The sequence below is a fragment of the Chionomys nivalis genome, chromosome 8, assembly GCF_950005125.1.
Source record: "Chionomys nivalis chromosome 8, mChiNiv1.1, whole genome shotgun sequence".
NCBI lineage: Eukaryota > Metazoa > Chordata > Mammalia > Rodentia > Cricetidae > Chionomys > Chionomys nivalis.
Genome location: NC_080093.1, coordinates 92129791 through 92150868, shown reverse-complemented (window position 1 = coordinate 92150868; position 21078 = coordinate 92129791). Strand labels below are relative to the sequence as shown.

The 21078-nt window shown below is 38.4% G+C and overlaps 2 protein-coding genes across 2 annotated transcripts; one reads left to right on the top strand and one right to left on the bottom strand.

Annotated features, from left to right (window-relative positions):
* Window positions 1-10005: 10005 nt before the first annotated feature.
* On the top strand, window positions 10006-10962 carry LOC130879704 (olfactory receptor 52N2). Its single transcript, XM_057778473.1, has one exon. The coding sequence runs from the start codon at window positions 10006-10008 to the stop codon at window positions 10960-10962; it is 957 nt and encodes a 318-aa protein (XP_057634456.1).
* A 353-nt stretch (window positions 10963-11315) lies between these two features.
* Window positions 11316-20819, bottom strand: LOC130879959 (olfactory receptor 52N2-like). The gene is made up of 2 exons (XM_057778773.1): window positions 19896-20819; window positions 11316-11360 (listed from the first exon to the last, which is right to left on the bottom strand). Exons 1-2 carry the CDS (start codon window positions 20817-20819, stop codon window positions 11316-11318), a joined length of 969 nt encoding a protein of 322 aa, XP_057634756.1.
* Window positions 20820-21078: the final 259 nt, after the last annotated feature.

Genomic DNA, 21078 nt, shown 5'->3' with positions numbered 1-21078 from the left:
ATTTCTTGGAGTATGAAAAATAGTGAATGAATTAATAAAATATGCAGTTGAATGATATTAATTCATCTAGTGTGTCCATTTCAATAGACAAAGGTACATAGAAAACAGTGCAGAAGAAATTCATAACAAATATGAATAAGATAGTTTTAAGTCAATCTTATTTGTAAATTTTATGAAATCTTTGAAATTTTAGGATATGACATTTTCCCTGAAATAAAAATATTTCAGAAAGCATAATTCAACAGATAGTGTGTTAATGTATTGCAGAGTTTATTTTTCATAGTTTTCATCATCTCATGTTTGCATCATTTTTGAAGAAGAGAATGTCATAGAATGGTAGAGTCATACACCCTGTCCACTAATGACAATAACTGGGCCAGCATCATGAATATTTTCCAACTTACATTTTCGGTACACTGGATATTTCCCATTTGAATTGCTAATTTTATTAAATGTAGCCTATATTTCACACACACAAAAATGTTTATGAGTTCTTTTTCCCGGTGGTATCACTCTGGAACCTGTATTTAAAATAGGTCTAAAATATACATTGTTATGTAATAGGTTAACCAGGCAAAGATGTTAATTTATAAGTTCATTCGTTTGTTTATTGATTCCTTTTGAGAAACCAACATTGTAGCCTTGGGTCTCAGGGTATCAGCGTATGTCTTTACCATGCAAATATGAGAAAAAGCATGTATTTAAAGAAGAGAAGAGAAAAGAAAGACAAGAAAGTGAGTTGAAAATAAATACAATATGGAGGAACCAACGGTTAGTAGGAAAGGGGGAAAGGTTCTGAAAATTTTGACTTCTGTAGGTTCTAAATTTAAAATTTTCCTCTGCCCTTTAATCTCTAGAGACTAGACTTGACTAATTACTTACTCTTTCTAAATTTAATTCTCATGTTTATCAACTGTGCAAATAATTCTTGTCACAAAGAGGAATCCAGCAACTATATATTCTGATGCCTCCACAGCACATAGTATGGCTTCTGATGGACCCTAGCAAATTCAATAGTTGTGTTGTTGTTATGAGAAGCTAGTTGCAATTCTGATTCATTCTGCACCCATAGTCTGAGGAGAAATCATTCTATGTACCAAAGAGTAGATGATTAGTTTTCTATGGAGAAACTTGCCTTAACTGGTCTCACACATGTTATTAATATTGGCCACCGAGTTTTTTGAATATGCTCTATGTGACTGACATCATGTTAGACAGAAAATAAGTGATTTCACAAATTATGGTCAATTTCTAATTAGTAGAGGATAGAAAATGGATGACTATGGTAAAGCCAAGACATGCCAACTGTACCTCAGAGATTATTGCAAAACTCAAGACTATTATTTATTCATTTCAGAGGTGAATAAAGACCTGATTGGGAAAGAAATGTATGAAGCAAATCATTGATGTATGCAAATGTTTAAGAAGCAGCAGATGGGAATTAATTGGAAAAATAAACAATATCCAAGCAAAGATAATGGTTAAGTAATGAGCATCAGGATTTCACATCCATGTGTAGAAAGGAGGAGGGACACAAGGTGTAGCCAGAATTGTAGTCAGAGGCTGAATAGGAAAGGGCCTTGAGTACTGTCTTAGGGTTTTATTGCTGTGAAGAGACACCATGACTACAGCAACTCTTAAGGAGGAAAACATTTAATCAGGGCTGTTGTTTCTAGCAAACTCTCAATTTTTCAATTTTACCAAAAAAGATCTGAGAGCCAGATGCCTGGATCAAAGCCTGCTAGATCAGGGAGGCAGAGGAAGAATCCCACTGACCTTCGTTCTCTGCTGACATCCCAGAAGCCTCCAGGACTCTCTCTTTTCCCGTGGTATCTCAAAACTCCCTCAAACTAAAATGCCTCTCCCTTCTACTTCCTGTGAGTCTCTCTATCCATCTTCTTGTCTTTCTCTTTTTTATTGTTAATAATCCTATGTTCACTTCCTGTCAACTGGTTTCTTGTTTTGTCTCTTGACCTATGGTTGACTTTATTTAATCCTGTTTACAGTACTCAAGCAGAAAGCTCTTGGATTAAAGGTATGTGTTAGGGCTGAGCCACACCACGACTAGAAACCAGCTTTTCCAGTAAATAATGCAATTTCACAGTGTGATCAGATATCCTGCAAAAGTGACTGGCTTACAGTTTAGAGGTTCAGTCCATTGTCATCATGGCAGGAAGCATGGCAGCGTGCAGGCAGACATGATGCTGGAGAGTAGCTGAGAGTTCTAAATCCAGATTGGCAGGCCGCAGGAAAAGAGTAACACTGGGCCTGGCTTGAACTTCTGAAACCCCAAATCGTGACACACTTCCTCCAACAAGGCCGCAACTACGCCAACAAGGTCATACCTTCAATAATGCCACTCCCTCATTACGAGTCTTTGGGGGCCATTTTCATTCAGATCACAACAGGTGTGGTTCTCGACCAGATGGTCAGTGCTTATGCCGTTACAACTGATCCCTAGACAGCTGCTGCCCTTTGGTAACTGCCTGCCTTCAGTTTTGACTCCCTCTCACTTCCTCCTCAGCTTTCTTTTCTCATTTCTGCTCAGTTTTTCAGCAACCAAACTCAGGTTCTCCAAACTTGAGGTACTCGTGTGTGAATGGTGATTTCTTATGTATTCTTCTATACTTGTCTTACTTTGAAGTTTTCACCATTCTCATTTAAAAGTAAAAGGATATAATAATTACATCAACCACAATAGCCATTAATCATACACTGTATTAACCTTAGATAATACATATGCATTGATTCTGAAAGCAACTATGAAGATGGTACTCTAAATAACATGTACTTCATTAGGCAAACTGAGGCACTGAACTGTTGATAAGTGGATGAATATTAGTTAGCAGGTTTGAGATTTACAGGAAGCCCTCTGGGTAACATCTACATTGCACTGTACCACTTCACACTGGAAACCATAGCGTCTGTAGCATCATTCTAGTGAGTACAAAGTGAGTCAGAATTTCTACTTGCTTGTTTAGCATTTGATTTGTTCTTACAACCATCCTGTGCCAACCTTCAAGCTTTCTGCATCTTCCCTACTGCTATGTTCCCACAGTTACCCCCTGGAATCTGGAAACCCCTGTATTTGTTACTCTCTGAGTTTACACTACAGGGATTTAATGGTGCTGTGAAAAATAATGTTTCTTCAAATGTATGCTGCTCTTGTCTTTTGAGCGAAAAAGTGATTCTGTTTGTGACTAGAAGGCCATGAGCATCTTATCAGATACCATACTGAACACAAACTCACTATTAACACATCAAGAAAATATACACCAGGGTCTGGAGAAATGGCTCAGAGGTTAAGAGCACTGGCCACTGCTGCAGAGGACCAGGGTTCAATTCCATGCACATGGTGACTCACAACTATCTGCATCTTCAGTTCCAGAGGATCAGTCACCCTCTTCTGACCTCCTGGTGAATTACATGCATGCATGCGGTATGCAGTTATGTATGCATGCAAAACATAAAAAAAACAAATGAAGTTTTTCAGCTTCCTAGGCCTGGATGTAGGGGGGAAGGCCTTGGACTTCCCACAGGGCAGGGTTCCCTGCCCTCTATCAAGCAGGGAGGCGGAGAGGAGGGTAGTGAAGGAGCAGGAGGGGATTGGGAGGAGGGAGGAAGTGTAAACTTTTGAATGGAAAAGTAAAAAAAAGAAAAATACATATCAATTGATTTGGGCATTTTAAAAAAATTAAGGTTCAATAACTAAGGGATGCTGATGCCAAGATATTTTTATAGCAATGCCTTTTTTCCAACCCTAGTCAACACATTGAAACTTTCTTATAAAGTTAGTCTACAAAGAGATATTGGCATCTGAAACAAGTGTATATATTGATCATGCCATGCATATGTTGGACTCATCCCATAACCTGACTATATGCCATGAAACGAGTGTTAAAGAGTTAAAAGGCTGCACTTGATTCACTGCAGAGCCATAAACAAGACTGAATATTATGTCCATGCCACACAGGAAAGATTAAATAAAATACTGTAAAAGTTCACTAAGTCAAATAAAAAGATTTGCATAGGTCAATAAATAGACCAAAGTGAGGACAAATTATCACTGACTGAAGACCAGACAGATGAATCAGAATGATAATGACCAAGATAACAAGTAAAATGGAAATAGAGTCTAGCAGACCTTTGGACCAGTATCAAAAGATCAAATATATGAATTATGCATGTATAAGAAAAATTTTATACAAAACAATAAAAAAGATTTTTGCTAAAGTCTTAGAAGTGTATGTTTTTAATTGAAATAGAATTCCATTCCATCACTTCCCCCACTCCTCCCTCCCCCCAGTCCCTTGAAGCATCTGGCCGCATCACCTTTTCATAGCTTTGTTCCATTCTCAAGCTTATAGCCTCTCTTGCTTTGATTATTATTGTTACGTATATGTGTGTGCATATGTGTGTGTGTGTGCGTATGAACACACACAATCTGCTGAGCATTTATTTGTTGGTTATGTGTATATGGTTTCAGAGCTGACCACTCTATATTGTATGAATCCTGGAAGAGGCTAATTCTCCTTCTCCCAGCAGCCTTTAGTTGTCTGTAGTTCTTAGTCTAGGGGTGGGACCCTGTGAGATTTACAAATTAACTTGTCTGTTGATATTGCCATTGTTCTGGCCTTGGTTTTGCAGCCATTTCTAGGCATAACTGTTTCACAGGAGTATTTCTGGCTTTCTGGCTTTTACAAAATGTCTGTCCCTTCTTCCTGGATGTTCCCTAAGTCATAGATGCAGGAGCTATGATGCAGATGTTAGAGCTAGAATCCTCACAATTCATTGACCTATGCATTTTGTCCAGTTGTAGTTTTTGGAGGTGGTCTCCATTTGCTATGAAGAAATCCACACACTTTCCTGTTGGTGTAAGGATGACCTAAAAAGCATCAGGGATTATACTGCTTTGGCAAAGTTGTGACCATTTCTTTTCTAGGGTCTTTCCTACAGCCCATTACCTAGCTAATCCTCAGCAGTTGTCCAAACACAATTTTCTTCCTCTTGAGAGAGCCTTAAGTCCATCAAATTAGACAGTCATTGGTTGTCCCTGACATGTGAGTGCTACTTATTTGACTTTTATGTATATCTTACTATGTTGGTAAATTGTGGTTCATAGGTATTGTAGCTAGGTAGGACTTTTAATTGCTCCCCTCCCTCAGCAGCTTACATAGTATTTTAAGGAACCATAGAAACTAGACCACAGGAAAGAGACTCTCAGGTCAGATCCACTCTGAATCATCTGAGTCCTGTGTTCTAAGTGTATAGTGTCTGTATCAATACAATAGGTAGGGGCCCATCATCAACCACTGAGAAGCAACTAAGGGCTACATTAATAACTTACATTGTTTGGGGAAGCAATTGAAGTATCTGAGCCAACTATTTGAAAGTTTTCTCATGCCTGGCACTGGGACTTTTTAAAATAGCTTTAAAAAAATAGCTTTCAAGCCAAAACTAGTTAGACCAGATAAAGAAATTTACATTATATCTGTTAAGCAAAGCCTCTCTGCCGACGTGAAATAACTCCAATTAAACCAGATTAGACTGAATCAAAAATGCCCACATTTAATGAATGTCACACTCCTGGTGGACCAGAACAGCATGGTGGGGAGAGGAGCCCACGCAAACCCCAGAGACCATATGTTCCTTTTTCTGGCTGGAGCCTAAATAACCTGTAAAAGTGGTCCTGACCCTCCTGTGGAGGGGTCAGTACTAGGCAGGCTGGGAGTTGGGAGTCCGGACCAAGGCAACTCCCAGGCCAGGGACTGGGGTGATGCTTCCAATCATCCCAGACTTCTTGGATATAGGAGTGTCAGGGGGCTGGGGTCTCACTTTGAATCAAACAATATCAATTAAAGGGGGAATTCATTAAGAAGACATTGCAACATATTCCTAGGTGTACCCAGTGTCATAAAACTAAAGACAAAGATCCATCTTAACACAAAGTAATAGATGTCTTCAATATCCAAACCTCACTAATACATACATTATAACAAAAATAAACCCACTATCTCTGAATGACATGCCATTGTATAAATAGCAGTAGTTACTCACTCATAAGTGGCTTTTAGACATAAAGTTTTTTAAAAAAAGCCTACAATTTACAGTCCAAGAGAACCTAGACAACAAAGAGGACCTAAGAGAGACATACATGGATCTAATGTACATGGGAAGTAGAAAAAGACAAGACCTCCTGAGTAAATTGGGAGCATGAGACCATGGCAGAGGGTTGAAGGAGAGGGGAGAAGAAGGGAGGGGAGCAGAAAAAATATATATAGCTCAGTAAATAAATTAATAAATATCAGTAGTTATTTATAACCTATGCATTATACTTAGGTTTCAAACATGCTCAGCCTTAATGCAGGGGTAAAGGGCTTGGTCCCACCCCAACTTAATGTGCCAGACTTTGCTGACTTCCCATGGGAGCCCTTACCCCATTGGGAGAATTGAATGGGGCATGAGCTGGCAGGGAGGCAGGGGCACAGGAGGTGGGAAGGGAATTGCAGATGAAATGTAAAATGAAATTTAAAAAATAAAATAAAAAACATTCATACATATCCCTCTGTGGACCAATGTTTTCACTTACTCTCAACAAAATCTGAGGATGATAACGCTAGATCATAACTATGGTATGTGCGGAACTACTGAAATTTCTTAGTGAGTTGTGCCATTTTACACTTTCTCAGTTGACTTGTTAGGCTGAAAATTACAGGCATTGGTGCTGATACACTTTCAGTGCAAGTTGAAAGAAGCCTTTCTACATTGTTTTGTATTTGATGAGTTTTTGACCTGTGTAAGATTGAGGTATGGATGGGGAGGTGGGGGAGGTCACAAAGTACTGAGGAGCCATTTACAATTGATGGCATGTGGGAAAAGAAGAGTTTGGTATTTTGTTCTGTCTTGTTTGTTTTTAACAAAAATGCAGTCCCTGGCAGGCTACCCATGCTCTAGTATATACTGGCACAACTAAATTGTCTAAATGCGTTTTTTAAAAGAGCACATGAATTGGGAGGGAATTGGTATAGCTACATGGGGAAGAACTATATAGAAGGAAATGGGGTGTGATTTGATCAAAATACATTATATACATGTATGAAATTCTCAAACAAAAAGTAATTTAAAAAAGAATTTGTAATTCACCATGACACAAAACATCTTAATCATTTGTTTTAAAATTGTTAGTATCATTTTTCTTTACAATAAAATAGTAAGAGGGAAACCCAACCACTAAAACATATAGGTGTATTATATACAAATACACACAAAACAAACATTTATGTGTGTTTATTCATGTAGATGTAGACACATGTATTCATTAATTTAATCAATAAACTGAAAACATAAACTTTCTACATTACTCTTAGATATTATATCTGATTATGTCTTTATCACATCTCTCTTTTTCAAAACTATAAAATACATGTGATTATATGTATAAATAAAAATGTACAAACATACACATATGCACATATATAGTAGGTACTGAGATGTCATGAGACTGAATTGTAAAAAATGTAAATAAAAAGAAAGACAAATATTTTTGTCTCTCAGATTGTTTTCAGAATCTACACCTGGGAAAGGATATGCAATTTTGGTATAATTTTTCCCTAGTTTCACTTGTGCTTGAAGATGAAATAAAGGTTAAAATTATCTCAAAAATCCCAAAGGACCTTATCTCTCCAACCACAGTCTTCGGAGATACTGAACTACAAAGATCCAATCAAATGCTTACTCTCCATACTGAAGAATACTCAAAATGATACAGCAGCGCTGGGTACGGGGAGAACCGTTTATGTGCAAACTCTCAGGCATGTACACTTCTCTGGTCTTTCCTAGCACTGAGGTAAGTCTGAGTGACTTCCAATGACTCTTACTCTCAGAAAATTAAAAGAAACCTTTAAGTTCAAGAAATCCAAGAGATTCAGACAACTAAAGTTTTACCAACTCCTAGAGTACATATCCGTCCATCTGGAAAAGAAGGGAAGAAAGGATCCCCAAACTGGGGAGCAATAGGAAACTTGACTTCACAATTCACTGGAAACAGTGATATTTGGGCAGTCATGGGCTGCAGCTGGAAGGAAATGTATTTTCTGTACGTTGACTAGTGGATAGTTATGCTCAGATTTGCTTCCAGCAGAAACAACCTTTGTAGGGGAAGAGGGCAGTAATACAAAACAAGATGTAATACTAAAAGATACTGAGAGGACTTGGCTGAAGGAGGCTTCTCTGCAGAAATTCTCCTAAGTAAATCCCCCACATAGACAAGACTGCAGCTTTCTCAGAGACATTTGATGCATGGAGAGATCCCCAGCGAGAGACCATCTCTCCCTGGCTCCTCACATCTGCTCTGTCTCTGCCCTAAGTTATAGCTAAGGGCCAGGTTCCTCTGTCCTGCACTTAAAAATCATGTTCTTATGTTCTCATACTTTCCTAAACTTGCTACAACTCAGCTGGTGAAACTGCCCATCAGCGTTAGGATCTGTCACTCGATCACAGACACAAATACGGAATGTGTGACTGAGAACCCAAGCTTCCATTTGATCATTGCTGTGCCACTTTAAATGTTGTCACCCTGAACCTGTATTTTCTAATCTACACAGTGAAGACATATATCTGTGTTATATAGATCTGGGTACAAGAATTAACCTGCCCTGCAGTATTAGTAACATAAATGTATGGAATGTTGCCTATTTGATAATTAATATGCTTCCCCAGATTAGAATGGTGTCAGGAATATCTAAGACAAATATCAAGGCAATGGATAGCATATGCTTTATCCTATATCTTACAACCAATGTAAGAGCTAATATACATCAATTACTAAATTCCAGGGCTGAATAAATTCTTATCTTGCTGTATGAACACATCTACGGTTTGTAGTACAAGGGAGTTCTTCCATTTAAAGGTTCTAAAAAAAATGTATAAACAATCATTTGTTTCTTCAAATTCAGATCTATCCTGTTATTTTGTGTTGCTTTAATTCCAGGTTAGGACCCCTACATCTCTACTTAAGTATGTTATAAAAATAAGTTCTTATTTTTAGAGAATAGACTTTCAGAAAGCTAGTTTTTTTTCTTCTTTGAAATATATTTTAGTGCCATTAATAGTGCAAAATAACTGTAGAACACTGTGGACCCAGAAACCAGACATGGAAATTTCGAGACAAAATTCTCTGTATTGAGAAAGGCAAAGGAAGAGTTGGGTTTGAATTGCCTGTCTGGAATGTGCTGGGCATTGTGGGTAGACTTTGTGTACTCATTATGCCTGAGAGACAGTGGGTTGCTGTGCTTGTTCTTTATATTGTGAGCAGAATGCAGAACCAACAGTTTGGATCTCTGCACACATCCTGCCCCCTTTTTCCTGATGTTACTTCTGTAGCCTCTGGCTATGTTAGGATAGTGACATTTAAGGTACATTCCAAACACAAAGACTAGTTCTATTACAGACATTTCAGTGGCTGATATCTTAGTATCCTCTTAGCAACAGTAGCCTTTCAGGAAATCTGAGACTTCCTGGATTTCAGTCCAGATTTAAAGATATGTTATTTTTTTTCCCTATCTGACACATGGGAACAAATTTTAATTGCTTGAAGGCCATAGAAACTAGAATTTCCTTTTGTAATAGGGTGCTCAATAATAACAATAATGATTAGTGCTTATATTAATGGAATATTCCTAATTTATCATCTTAGCACATTGTATAAAATTAATATTTTCCATAATCTTGTCAACACTCTGATCTTTATACATTGCTATATACTTATGGAGTATGAAATCTGAATCATAAATTGGTTAATCAACTACTTAGCATCATATTCCATGTCAAGTGAAATGTGGCAATAGACTATGAAGTTACATAGAATGCTGCAAACATTTTAAAGTATTTCTCATGTTAATGCTATTGTTTATTTTCTAAGCCCTCCACTTTCCTCTTATTTATCCACTTCCCCCAGAGCACTGACACTATTATTGGATATAAAATGTGCTTATCCTGCCAGCCATTATGTTGGGAGCCAACAGCTCCAGCCTGACCCCAGACTTCTTTATCCTGAATGGTGTTCCTGGGCTGGAAGACGCACATGTCTGGATCTCTCTGCCATTCTGCTTCATGTACATGATTGCTGTTGTGGGGAATTGTGGGCTTATCTACCTCATTGGCCATGAGGAGGCTCTGCACCGGCCCATGTACTACTTCCTGGCCTTACTCTCCTTCACTGATGTCACCCTGTGCACTACTACTGTGCCCAATATGCTGTGCATATTCTGGTTCAACTTCAAAGAGATTGGATTTAATTCTTGCCTGGTTCAGATGTTCTTTGTCCACATGTTGACTGGAATGGAATCTGGGGTGCTCATGCTCATGGCCCTGGACCGGTATGTAGCCATTTGCTATCCTTTGCGTTATACCACCATCCTTACCAACCCTGTGATTGCCAAAGCTGGTCTTGCTACTTTCTTGAGGAGTGCGATGCTCATCTTTCCATTCACTCTCCTCACCAAGCGCTTGCCCTATTGCCGAGGCACCCTTATCCCCCACACTTACTGTGACCACATGTCTGTGGCCAAGGTATCCTGTGGCAATGCCAAGATCAATGCAATCTATGGCCTTATGGTTGCTCTCCTGATTGGCGTGTTTGACATTTGCTGTATCTCTGTGTCTTACACCATGATCCTGCGAGCAGTGGTGAGTCTGTCCTCTGCAGATGCTCGTCACAAAGCCTTCAGCACCTGCACATCTCACATCTGTGCGATTGTGATCACTTATGTGCCTGCCTTTTTTACTTTCTTCACTCATCGTTTTGGGGGACATACTATTCCCCACCACATCCACATCATAGTGGCCAACCTCTACCTGCTACTGCCCCCTACAATGAACCCAATTGTTTATGGAGTCAAGACCAAGCAGATTCGGGAAAGTGTAATCAAATTTTTACTCGGAGACAAAATGGGCACTACCTAAAACAAATGTATCTTAAGACTAGTTATACCTGCTTGTGATGAGGAAGATAGTGGGAAAAAGTCATAAAAGATGAGTGAAATAGTATTAAGTCATCTGATATGTAAATGTTCTGAAGTCTTTGAAATTGTACATTATGAAATATTCTTTGTAAGGAAAGTTCTGCCAAAGTATAGAATGTAGAAATTAACATACAATGTACTCATTACTTATATTTTTTATGTTTACAAAATTCCATATAAATAGAAATGATGTATAGAAATATAATGAAATGATGGATGTAGGCTAAATATCAATCTGTGTTCTGTATTTAAAAGAGAAGCTTGCAGTAATTTGGAAAAATTTTGACCTCTCCACTAAGGGCAAGCTCTAGTTAGACCAAGTACGTTGCCGATTAGAAAACATGGGGTTGATGTTGAAGTGTATATAAGATAAACTATATTTTGATATTTTTGTGGAGTAATGCAATTCTAATTATTTGTTAATTTTTTAAATACTCTCTAGTTTTCTTGAATGACCAAAAGTTCTATTCTTCCCTGAACATTTATTATTTAAGCTTCATGGAAAATGTATATATGAGATTTAGTTGTGTTATTAAAAAGGTAAAATCATCAGATTGCTATGGTATTTGATGTTATTTCATTCTTTCATTCATTTTTGAGACCTAAGTGCTATTAACTAACACTATCAGCTGTAAACTGGATCTAATTTGAGGGATGCAGAGCTGAATGTCAGACAATCCCCAATTTCAGGACATTGAGTACAGCCAGGGAAACATGAGATGAAACATGTATGAAAAAAGAAGAGAGCGTTAAAAATGAATGCAACCTTGAAGGACAGTTTAGTGGACAATTATTAGAAAGAATATTTCATTGGTTTTGGATTTGGTTAGCTGGAGGGTTAAAATCTTTGATTTTTAAGGATTAGTCATTGTCATCTTAATGAATTCCTCCTTGCCTATAAATGCTGACTTCTGTACTTTTTTCAAATATGACAAAAGCTCACCAATAAAATTTATCTGGATAACTGAATATGCTATGATGTGGGATTCCCTTCTATATGCTGTGAATATGCTTTTTACCATTGGGCCTATGGCAGGGCAGAATATAGCCAGGTGGGAAATCTGAACAGAAATATAGAGAGAGAGTAGGTAGCGTCAGAGAGAAGCCATGTAGCTACCAAAGGAGACAGACTCCAGAGAACCTTACTGGTAAACCATGAGCCTTGTGGCAATACACAGATTAGTAGATATGGATTAGTTCAAGATGTTAAGAGTTAGCTAGAAGAGAGAGCATGGTAAGCTAGGGTGTGTGGCCTCCTTCCTCTGGGCCCCCATGGCCTCTAGCCTGTGCCGGGTGAGCCAGGGACCCAGGAGCAGCCTTGGTCTCCGTCCTGTGGATCCCAGGAGCCTGAACCCTCACAGCAGCTGCAGTGACCTTTCCCCTGTCAACAAAAGGCCTCGATGGCCAGGGCCTCTGCGCATGGCCTCCTTCATCCACCCGCCCCCTGCTCTCCAGGGTCGGGCCCATGGAGAAGACCCAGCCAGGCCTTCGCGGACATCTCCAGGTGTCGGCGATCTATCGTGGAAAGGCAGAAAGAATGGCGGCTACCTGAAGGCCAAGATTGGCCTTGTATATAATAGGGAAAGGCTGCTCTCAACCTTTCCCCCGACCCTTTGAGAGACTTTGGCTTAATCTGGACATATAGCTGTAGAGATTGCCAACGCAGGGTAGAGGTAGGAAATCACATCTGCGTACCCAGTTGTCTTTAAAAACACTGTAGAGATATCTTCTAGAGGTGACTTTGAAATGGAATTGTTTAGGCCACCCCTAGAAAGACTCCAGGAGCGACAATCGTCCTTGTTTAGTCAATTGGTTAGAGGACCCAGCAGGAGGAAGAAGAGGTCCAGAGCCAGATTGGTCCTGTGAAGAAGACATCTTTGTGTGTGTGTGTGTGTGTTCTGTTGTATTGTGTACACATTTTGCTCATTTCTCCCCCAGCCCTCCGTTTGTGTGTGTGTGTCAGTGTGTCAATACCAAGTGTTTTTTTGGAAGCATCTTTCTAGATGCTCTAAAGTGCCTGACATATTTTATAAGCAGTGGTAGAAAAACAACACATTGTGTAAATAGGTTTTTGTTAGGATTCATTTGAAGTATTGTTTGGGAAGGAATAGCCAAACCCCTCCCAAGTTGACCACATTGTGTTTGTGCCCTGGATCCCAGGGGAAGGAAATGCAGAGCTCTGAGCCATTGGGCTCCGTGAATGGAGCCAATGGGCTCCATTGTGTTTGTCTTTGCTGTGCACACAGCATATATAAAGGACAAAGAAGTCCTAATTTACGACATCTAGTCACTCAAGATGTCAAAGAGGTCACCGGTGTATGACAAAGTAGCGGTAACAGAATACATTTTGTATTTTTTATGTTAAATTTTTTTCTTTTTGTGTTAAATTGTTTTTAATTACTACTCTTGTTACATGTGTACTGTTAACTGGACTGCTGTGTACATAGTGGACAGCTTGAAACATTTGGTCTATGTAGATGTTTAGAAGTGCCCAACGTATGTTAAATGTAGAAGTAGTAAAATAACACTTTGTAAGTATCTCTTTGCTAAAATTCATGAAACGCTGTCTTTTGGGAGTAGAATTATGGACCCCTCTGTGAGCAGTACTGTCTGTACTTGCTCAGTGGTCTGGAGGAAGTAATGGGAAGCAGTGCGGTCATGTACTGGTGTGTTTGTTTTGCTGTGTGTATTCTGTATATAATGGACAGATGCGTAAAATTTTCAGCTTCTCATCTCTAGATGTTAAAGAGGTTGCCAATGTATGACAAAGTAGTAAAATTATCACATTGCATACACTGTTAATTTATAGGAAAGATTATTCTGTAAATGATTTGGAGATATGAATTTGTTCAACTATTTCTAAGCATTGCTTACGTCTCTATTTGTCTACTGGCTTGAAGGCAGAGAAGGGAGAAGAAAGTGGGTCAAAGCCCAGATGGTTATATTTAGAAGACACCTCAGATAATAACCATTGCTTTGCATACAGTTTTATTTGCCAGTGCAGTGTGGATAGCAGATAAGTTCTTACATGAGATATCTGGTCTATCTAGGTATTTTAAGTGTTTGATACATTTAAAAGCAGAAGTAGTAGAATAATATTTTATGTAAATAGTTTTGCAAAACTGGAGATACTATGTTTAGAAGTAGAGTTGTTAACCCTCCTCCAAGAACAGTGCACAGACTGGACTTGTCCAGTGGACTGAGGAGGTGGGGGGAAGGGAATTGCAAAAATCCCATTAGTGTGCTAGACATTTTTAGCTTACCATCACTCTGTATGTTATAAACATTTAACTTTGCTACAATGTATATACTGTACATATTGGACAAAGGAGTCCTCATTTATGATACCTAGTTTCCAGGTATTAAATTGCCAGAATATGACAAAGGTAGAGTTTTGTCTTCTGTGTACTCTGTGTTAAAATTCACAACAAGGTTGTCTTCTGAAGAGTTGTGAAAGTATCATCCAAATGACAGATGCCTGTGTCTTGTGATACAGGGGAGGGGCTGAAGAAAAAAGTCAAAGACCAGAATGCTCTCAGCAGAAGACACTTTGAGATCTAATCATTCTTATATGTGTGTGGTTTACACACTACTGTGTATATAGGGGACAAATTTATGTCTTCATCTGAAACATCTAGTCCGTCTAGGTGTTTAGAAGTGCACAAAGTATGTTAAAAGTAGATATAGTAAACAATACATGTTGTAGATTCTCCTGGATTTTTTTTGAAGAGTTAGCTAGAAATATGCGTGAGCTAATTGACCAAGCAGGGCTGTAATTAATATAGTTTCTGTGTAATTATTTCAGGTCTGGGCGGCCAGGAAATGAATGAGCAGCCTTAAACTGTAATGCTAGTTCTTAAGTAGCACAGCATGGTCTCTGGTATAGTCTAATCATTTAATTAATTGTGCTATTATTTATGAGCTGTTAGTTTCAAGTCTGATTCATTTTGAACATCAGTGTCTAATGGAAAATCTTTCTTCAATAGAGGATTAATTTTTGTTCTCCCTTCCTCTCTCATCATTTTATTTTATTTTATTGGGTTTTCGAGACTTGGGTGTCCTGGAACTACTCTGTAGACCAGGCTGCCCTCACATTCACAGAGATCTGATTGTTTCTGCCTCCTGAGTGCTGGGATTAAAGATGTGTGCCATCACCATCCAGCAAGGATCAGTTTTCTATGGCCGAGCTTCTGTTGGCTTCTCACAAACATGCCAGTATACGTCAAACACTTTTCTTTTTCTCTAATTTTTCCATACAATATGTTTTGATCATATTCTTCCTTTCTCCCAATTCTTCACAGGTCCTCCTTACCTCCCTATGTACCAACTTCATGATCTTTCTCTCTCTCAATGAATCAAACAAAAAAAGAACCAAAAACAATAAGACAAAATAATACCAAAACACAAGTTATACAAAAAACACGGAGTCCATTTTTGTTGGTTAACTCCTCCTGGGCATGGGTTTACCTGGGAGTGTGATTGATATACATGGTGACATTCTATGGAGAAAATTGATTTTCTTTTTTCCTACAGGTTTCAACTGCAAAGAGCCTTTGGGTTATGGGTGGGACATTTGTCTACATCCATTTCAGTACTTGGATTTTTGTCTGGTGTGAATGTGTGAAGGTCTTGTATGTGCTGTCACAGTCTCTGTAAGTTCATACGTGCATCAGTCCAGTTGTGTCTGTAATCCGCTGTTTCCTTGGATTCATTCATCTCTCTTCCACAGAGATTTCTGAGCCTGAGGGGCAGGTGTGGTGAAAGACATGCTATCTAAGACTGAGTGCTCCAAAGTCATTCAATTTTCTGCGCATTGCCTAATTACGGGTTGCTGTGTTAATGCCCATCTACTGCAAGAGGAACCTTTTTTTGATGAGTACCAGCTTTTTTTTTTCAATGTCCTCTTTGAGCCTGGCTCTATGTCTTTTACTGAGACAAGTAAATGATTACATGACTGTACTGAATTCTTCTTGTAGAGACAGATGTCTTAAGATGACTGTAAATACAACTAAGTGAATGCTCATTGTTATTTATTAGAGTCAGTTTGTGAAGGTGTACAGGGATGTGGGCTATGAAATGACTCTTGACTGTATGTAAGTACTAGGGAATAGAGGAAGATGAGTAGTATGTACTAGATGCTAAGGATAAGGAAATATTTCAGTAAGAAAGTTTCAGGAAGTAAAAAGAAGGAAAGTGTGACAAGAATGGCAGTAGAAGGCCTGTCTGGACACCAGACAGTCTGCTTTCCTTTCAAGTAACAAGTTTTTAGAATAACATTTAACCATACTCTATTGCCAAGTAGACAGTGTCTTTGATGGTTCCGATTTCCATCATAGTCTCTGCCTCTTGAGTCTTCACTTCATTGCCCCATGTCTCCTCTGGACTTTTTTTTTTCTGTTTTCTGAAAAACAATAATAAACAACCAATTATCCAGTTTCTACTAGCGTTCCAATTGCACACCCTCATAGGTTCTTCTCAGGACTCAGGGTGTCCTTGGGAGAGAGAAGTCTCTTCATGGTTTTCTCTATAGTTACTTTCTTTTAAGATATACAAATATTTTCAAGATTATAACAGCCACAATAACACAAAAACATGTTTTCCAAACAGTATATTTAAAATATCTGTTTATTTGACCCTAAAAGTCGATTTGAAAATGTCAGTATTTTGTACACATTTTGGGTAAATCGAAGCACCAGGATACTGAGAGGTTAATAGCTTAAAGAAAATAACAAGGCCATAGATAGAACTGAGATTTTTACAGAGGCTGTGTGCTTCCAGCCTCTTGCATTTTAATGACTACAAAATGCTAGATGGTATCCCTTCCATTTCTGAAATGTAAAATGTTTCCAGCATATATTTATGACAGTAATGGAAAACTGTCCTGGGTGTTAACCTCGGTCTGAGTGCAGTGATAAGTGTTTTGAGAATAACAAGGGGCTCCGTGGGTGAACCGCTCACTGTGTAAGCCTGATCAGCTGAACTAGATCCCTGGAGTGTGCAGTGCGAGAAGAGATCAGACTCCTGAAAGCCGTCCTCTGACCTTTGCACATGCGTGTGCACGCTTGTACTCACCACCAAATAGCAATAATAAATAAATAATTAGTACATGAAAAACAAGGAGCTGCCTGACCAAATTCAGTGATTCTGCTGTTTATAAAATAGTCTACTCCCTTGATTTATTCCCTTTGACAACGGGGACATAGGGAATTTTTTTTTTTACTGTTCTTTGCTCAAAGGTGACCAAGTTAAAAAATATCTACTCTCATTAGCATGCTTACAAAAACATTCCAAAGACCCATTATTGACTATTCATATAACCCTCATGTGCTTACACAATATCTTCTATCCAAAGTGTAATAAATTTTACATAGATTACCATTCCCAAATATGGTTATGTTCTTTGGGAACATGCAGTCATAATTCACATTTCAGTTAATTATATACATTTTTGGATATAAGTTTCCCAAAAAGTAAAAGTATTATTAAAAGATTATTAAATAATCTGGTGTCACACTCCTTTAATCCAAGCACTTGGGAGGCAGGGGCAGGCAGATCTCTGTGAGTTCCAGGCCAGCCTGGTCTACAAGAGCTGAAACAAGAGTTCCCGGACAGGTTCCAAAGCAACTCAGAGTAACCCTGCCTCAAAAAACAAAAACAAAAAAGAAAGAAAAAGATCTTGTAATCCCTGATGTCTTTATCATATGGTTTTTGAAGCACTATTTACAACACTGAAGAAATGTAAACAATCTAAGAGTCTATCAGCTGAGGAACAGATAAAGAAAATGTGGTGTATTTATACAAAGGAATAGTATTTTCCATAAAAGATAATGGGATTGTGTCATTTGGCAAAGACATAGATGAGACTTGAAGTCATGTTAAGTGACATAAAGCATCGCTTCATTCTTACTCACTTTTGATACATGAAAAGTTGATTTCAGAGAAGAGAGAATGGACTGATGATACCACAAGCCAAGGAAGTCAAGAGTAGATGAAGAAATATTAATCAATGGATTTTAAGTTTAGTAGATAAAAATAAAAGATTCTATTGTACCAGTGCAGAGTCAAGAGACTATGGACGAGATCGGGCGCGTTCAGTGTGGTATGGAAAGATTTTGAAAGTTTTACCACAAATTGTATTTGAAGAGATACATATGTATTGATTGAAAAAGTACAAATGTATTGAAACAGTACTGTGTATACTGTTTCGTGTGTGTGTGTGTGTGCTGTTATTTTAAAGAAAAGTTTAGGAATGAGAAAATGCCTTAATTGTTAACATGCCTGTCTTCCAAGAATGGAAACCTGATTTCAATGTTGAGAACCACTGAGAAAACAAGCTAGGAATGGTGGCAACTACATGCTTGTACTCTTAGCCCTGGGGAGGTAGAGACAGGATGATTCCAGGGCTTTCTTTCATGTGTGGTTAGTTTTCACTCAGTGGTGTATAAATTTGTCATTCATTGGCAGAGACAGAACTCGTGGTAACACTGAGATAAGTTTGTAGTTAATTCTGTCTATCCTGTAAATCACAGTAGAGGCTTCTAGAAGGCAGCAAGCTATGAAGCTACCGACTGTCCTGTGTATATTCTCTGGGTTGTTTCATTTTCTTTCTCTCTGTGCATTCACATACTGCACATCCACACAAGCGAGGAACTGTTAGCAAGAGGCACCTTGGGGAGAGAGAAAGACAGTTTATGACATTGTGGCTCTTAACCGTCTGTTTTCCAGAGGATGGCCCTACACTCATGCACATACTGACAGCCCTAAGTGGACTCAGTGGCTCTTAAAAAAAGTACATGAAATTGGGCAGAAAAAGGGGAAGGTACAGAAGGAGTTGGAAGGGAGGAACAAGGATTAGGTTTGTGCAAAACATGTTATATTCACATAAATGATTCTCAAGCCAAAAATAAAATGGAAAAATTATTGTGATATGAATAATAATAATAATAATAATAATAATAATAATAATAAATAATAAAATAGAAATTTAGGGAAATTCATTTTGTATTTAGTTTGAATGTATTTACATATGGCTAAAGTAAGAACATTTGGTCAAGTTAACCAAACCCAGCACAACACAAAACACAAAAGCTTTACCAATAACAATCTTATAGGTTATATTATAGGCAATTTGTGAAGTTGGTTAGAGTCCTTTAAAAACCCAAGGTTCTGCTTACAAACATGTGGCAATTATAATGCAAAATATGTATTGTGTAATTAATATATTTCCTCCAAGAGCTTGAACATATGTCATGTGATATTAAAATATGTTTTAATTATTAACAGATAAGAATATGATTTCTATCACCCAAACTCTAAAATGTCCAGGCTGAAAAAGTCAAAGACATTGTCCCTAGATTGATAGCTATCATATAAATATGAGGCAGGAATTTTGAAAGGACTTGAAACTCAGAAGAAATTTCCTGGGGAAGTGTACCTGCTTCCCTGCAATGTTGGGGGAGTTTGTGCATCTGCTTTCCTACTCCTATGCACCTTGAGGCTACCAGACACCTCATTTCCTACTGAACCCTTCTTGCATGCCTAAGCATACATGCATCTATCACCAAGGGTTCACTTATAGTTGGATATGTTAGCACCCTGCTGTGTGTGTGCTCTGTGAGCTCTGACTAAGGCAACTTCTGTTAAAAGCATACTTGTCTCCCTATCTTCTTTCTATAAAATTAAGGATTTTGCACCAACATTCTTTTATCGTTTTGTGCATCTAATTGCAGAATATTCACTGATTTTTTTTTCTACTGAGCTCACGACTTGAATTTTTCAAATTCAAACCTTTGATGATTTTCTAAATATTTATGCTAAACACAAACTTTGTTAGCAGAGATTTATCTGTCACTCAAATATATTTTTGTTTAACAGTTTGATGACTGCTTCACAGATCTGCTTGGTCTTTACACCATACACAATTGGATTCAAGGTGGGAGGCAGCAGAAGGTACAGGTTGGCTATAAAAATGTGGACATGATGAGGTATAGTGCTTCCCCCAAAGCGATGAGTGAAGAAGTTGAAGAAGGCTGGGACATACGTGATAACTATAGCACATATGTGTGATGTGCAGGTACTGAAAGCTTTATGGCGAGCATCTGCTGAAGACAGCTTCAATACAGCATGGATAATCATGACATAAGACATGGAAATACAGAACATATCAAAGCCCCCAATAAATACAGCAGCTATAAGGCCATAGATAGCATTAATCTTAATATTGCCACAAGATAGTTTGGCCACAGCCATGTGGTCACAATAAGTATGGTGGATGAGGTTTCCTCTACAATACGGAAGACGCTTAATCAGGAAAGTAAAGGGGATCATGAGTAACACACTTCGGATGAGTGTCGCCAATCCAGCTTTGGTAATCACAGTGTTGGTGAGGATGGTGGAATAGCGTAATGGATAGCATATAGCCACGTAGCGGTCGAAAGCCATAAGCATGAGCACATCAGACTCCATGCCTGTCAACATGTGGATAAAAAACATCTGTACAAGGCAGGTATTGAAACCAATCTCCTTGAGACTAAACCAAAAGATGCATAACATACTGGGGACAATTGTATTGCACCCAGAAATATCGGTAGCAGAGAGCAAGGCTAGAAAGTAGTACATAGGCCGGTGGAGGACCTCCTCATGGATAATGAGGTAGATAAGTCCACAGTTGCCTGTGACAGCAATGAGGTACATAAAGCAGAATGGCAGGGAGATCCAGATGTGTGCGGCTTCCAACCCAGCAATCCCATTCAGGATAAAGTATACTGGTGTCAGGCTGGAGGTGTTGGCCCCACTCATAGCGATGAGTAGAAAATAAGTCACACCCTGTGTGGGTGACAGTGTCCTGTGCTGAATATAGCAGTGAAAAGATTTTTTTCTAGACACAAAATATAAAAGTATTTTTTCACAAGATAAATAATAAAGAAAAAATATGTATTTTGTATCCAGATTACATTCCTCTAGCTAACTGTATATTCCTAAGTTTGTTATTAAATTAAGAGTGTAAATTGGTGTCCAAGACCTGGACTAGCTTGGTTTTACACTGTCAAGTTGATTT

Coding starts and splice junctions, on each gene's coding strand:
- LOC130879959 (XM_057778773.1), bottom strand. CDS start 20,819: ATGAGTGGGGCCAACACCTCCAGCCTGACACCAGTATACTTTATCCTG. Junction 11,361..19,895: donor TCTGTGAAGCAGTCATCAAA/CTGTTAAACAAA, acceptor TCAACCCCATGT/TTTCTAATCGGCAACGTACT.
- LOC130879704 (XM_057778473.1), top strand. CDS start 10,006: ATGTTGGGAGCCAACAGCTCCAGCCTGACCCCAGACTTCTTTATCCTG.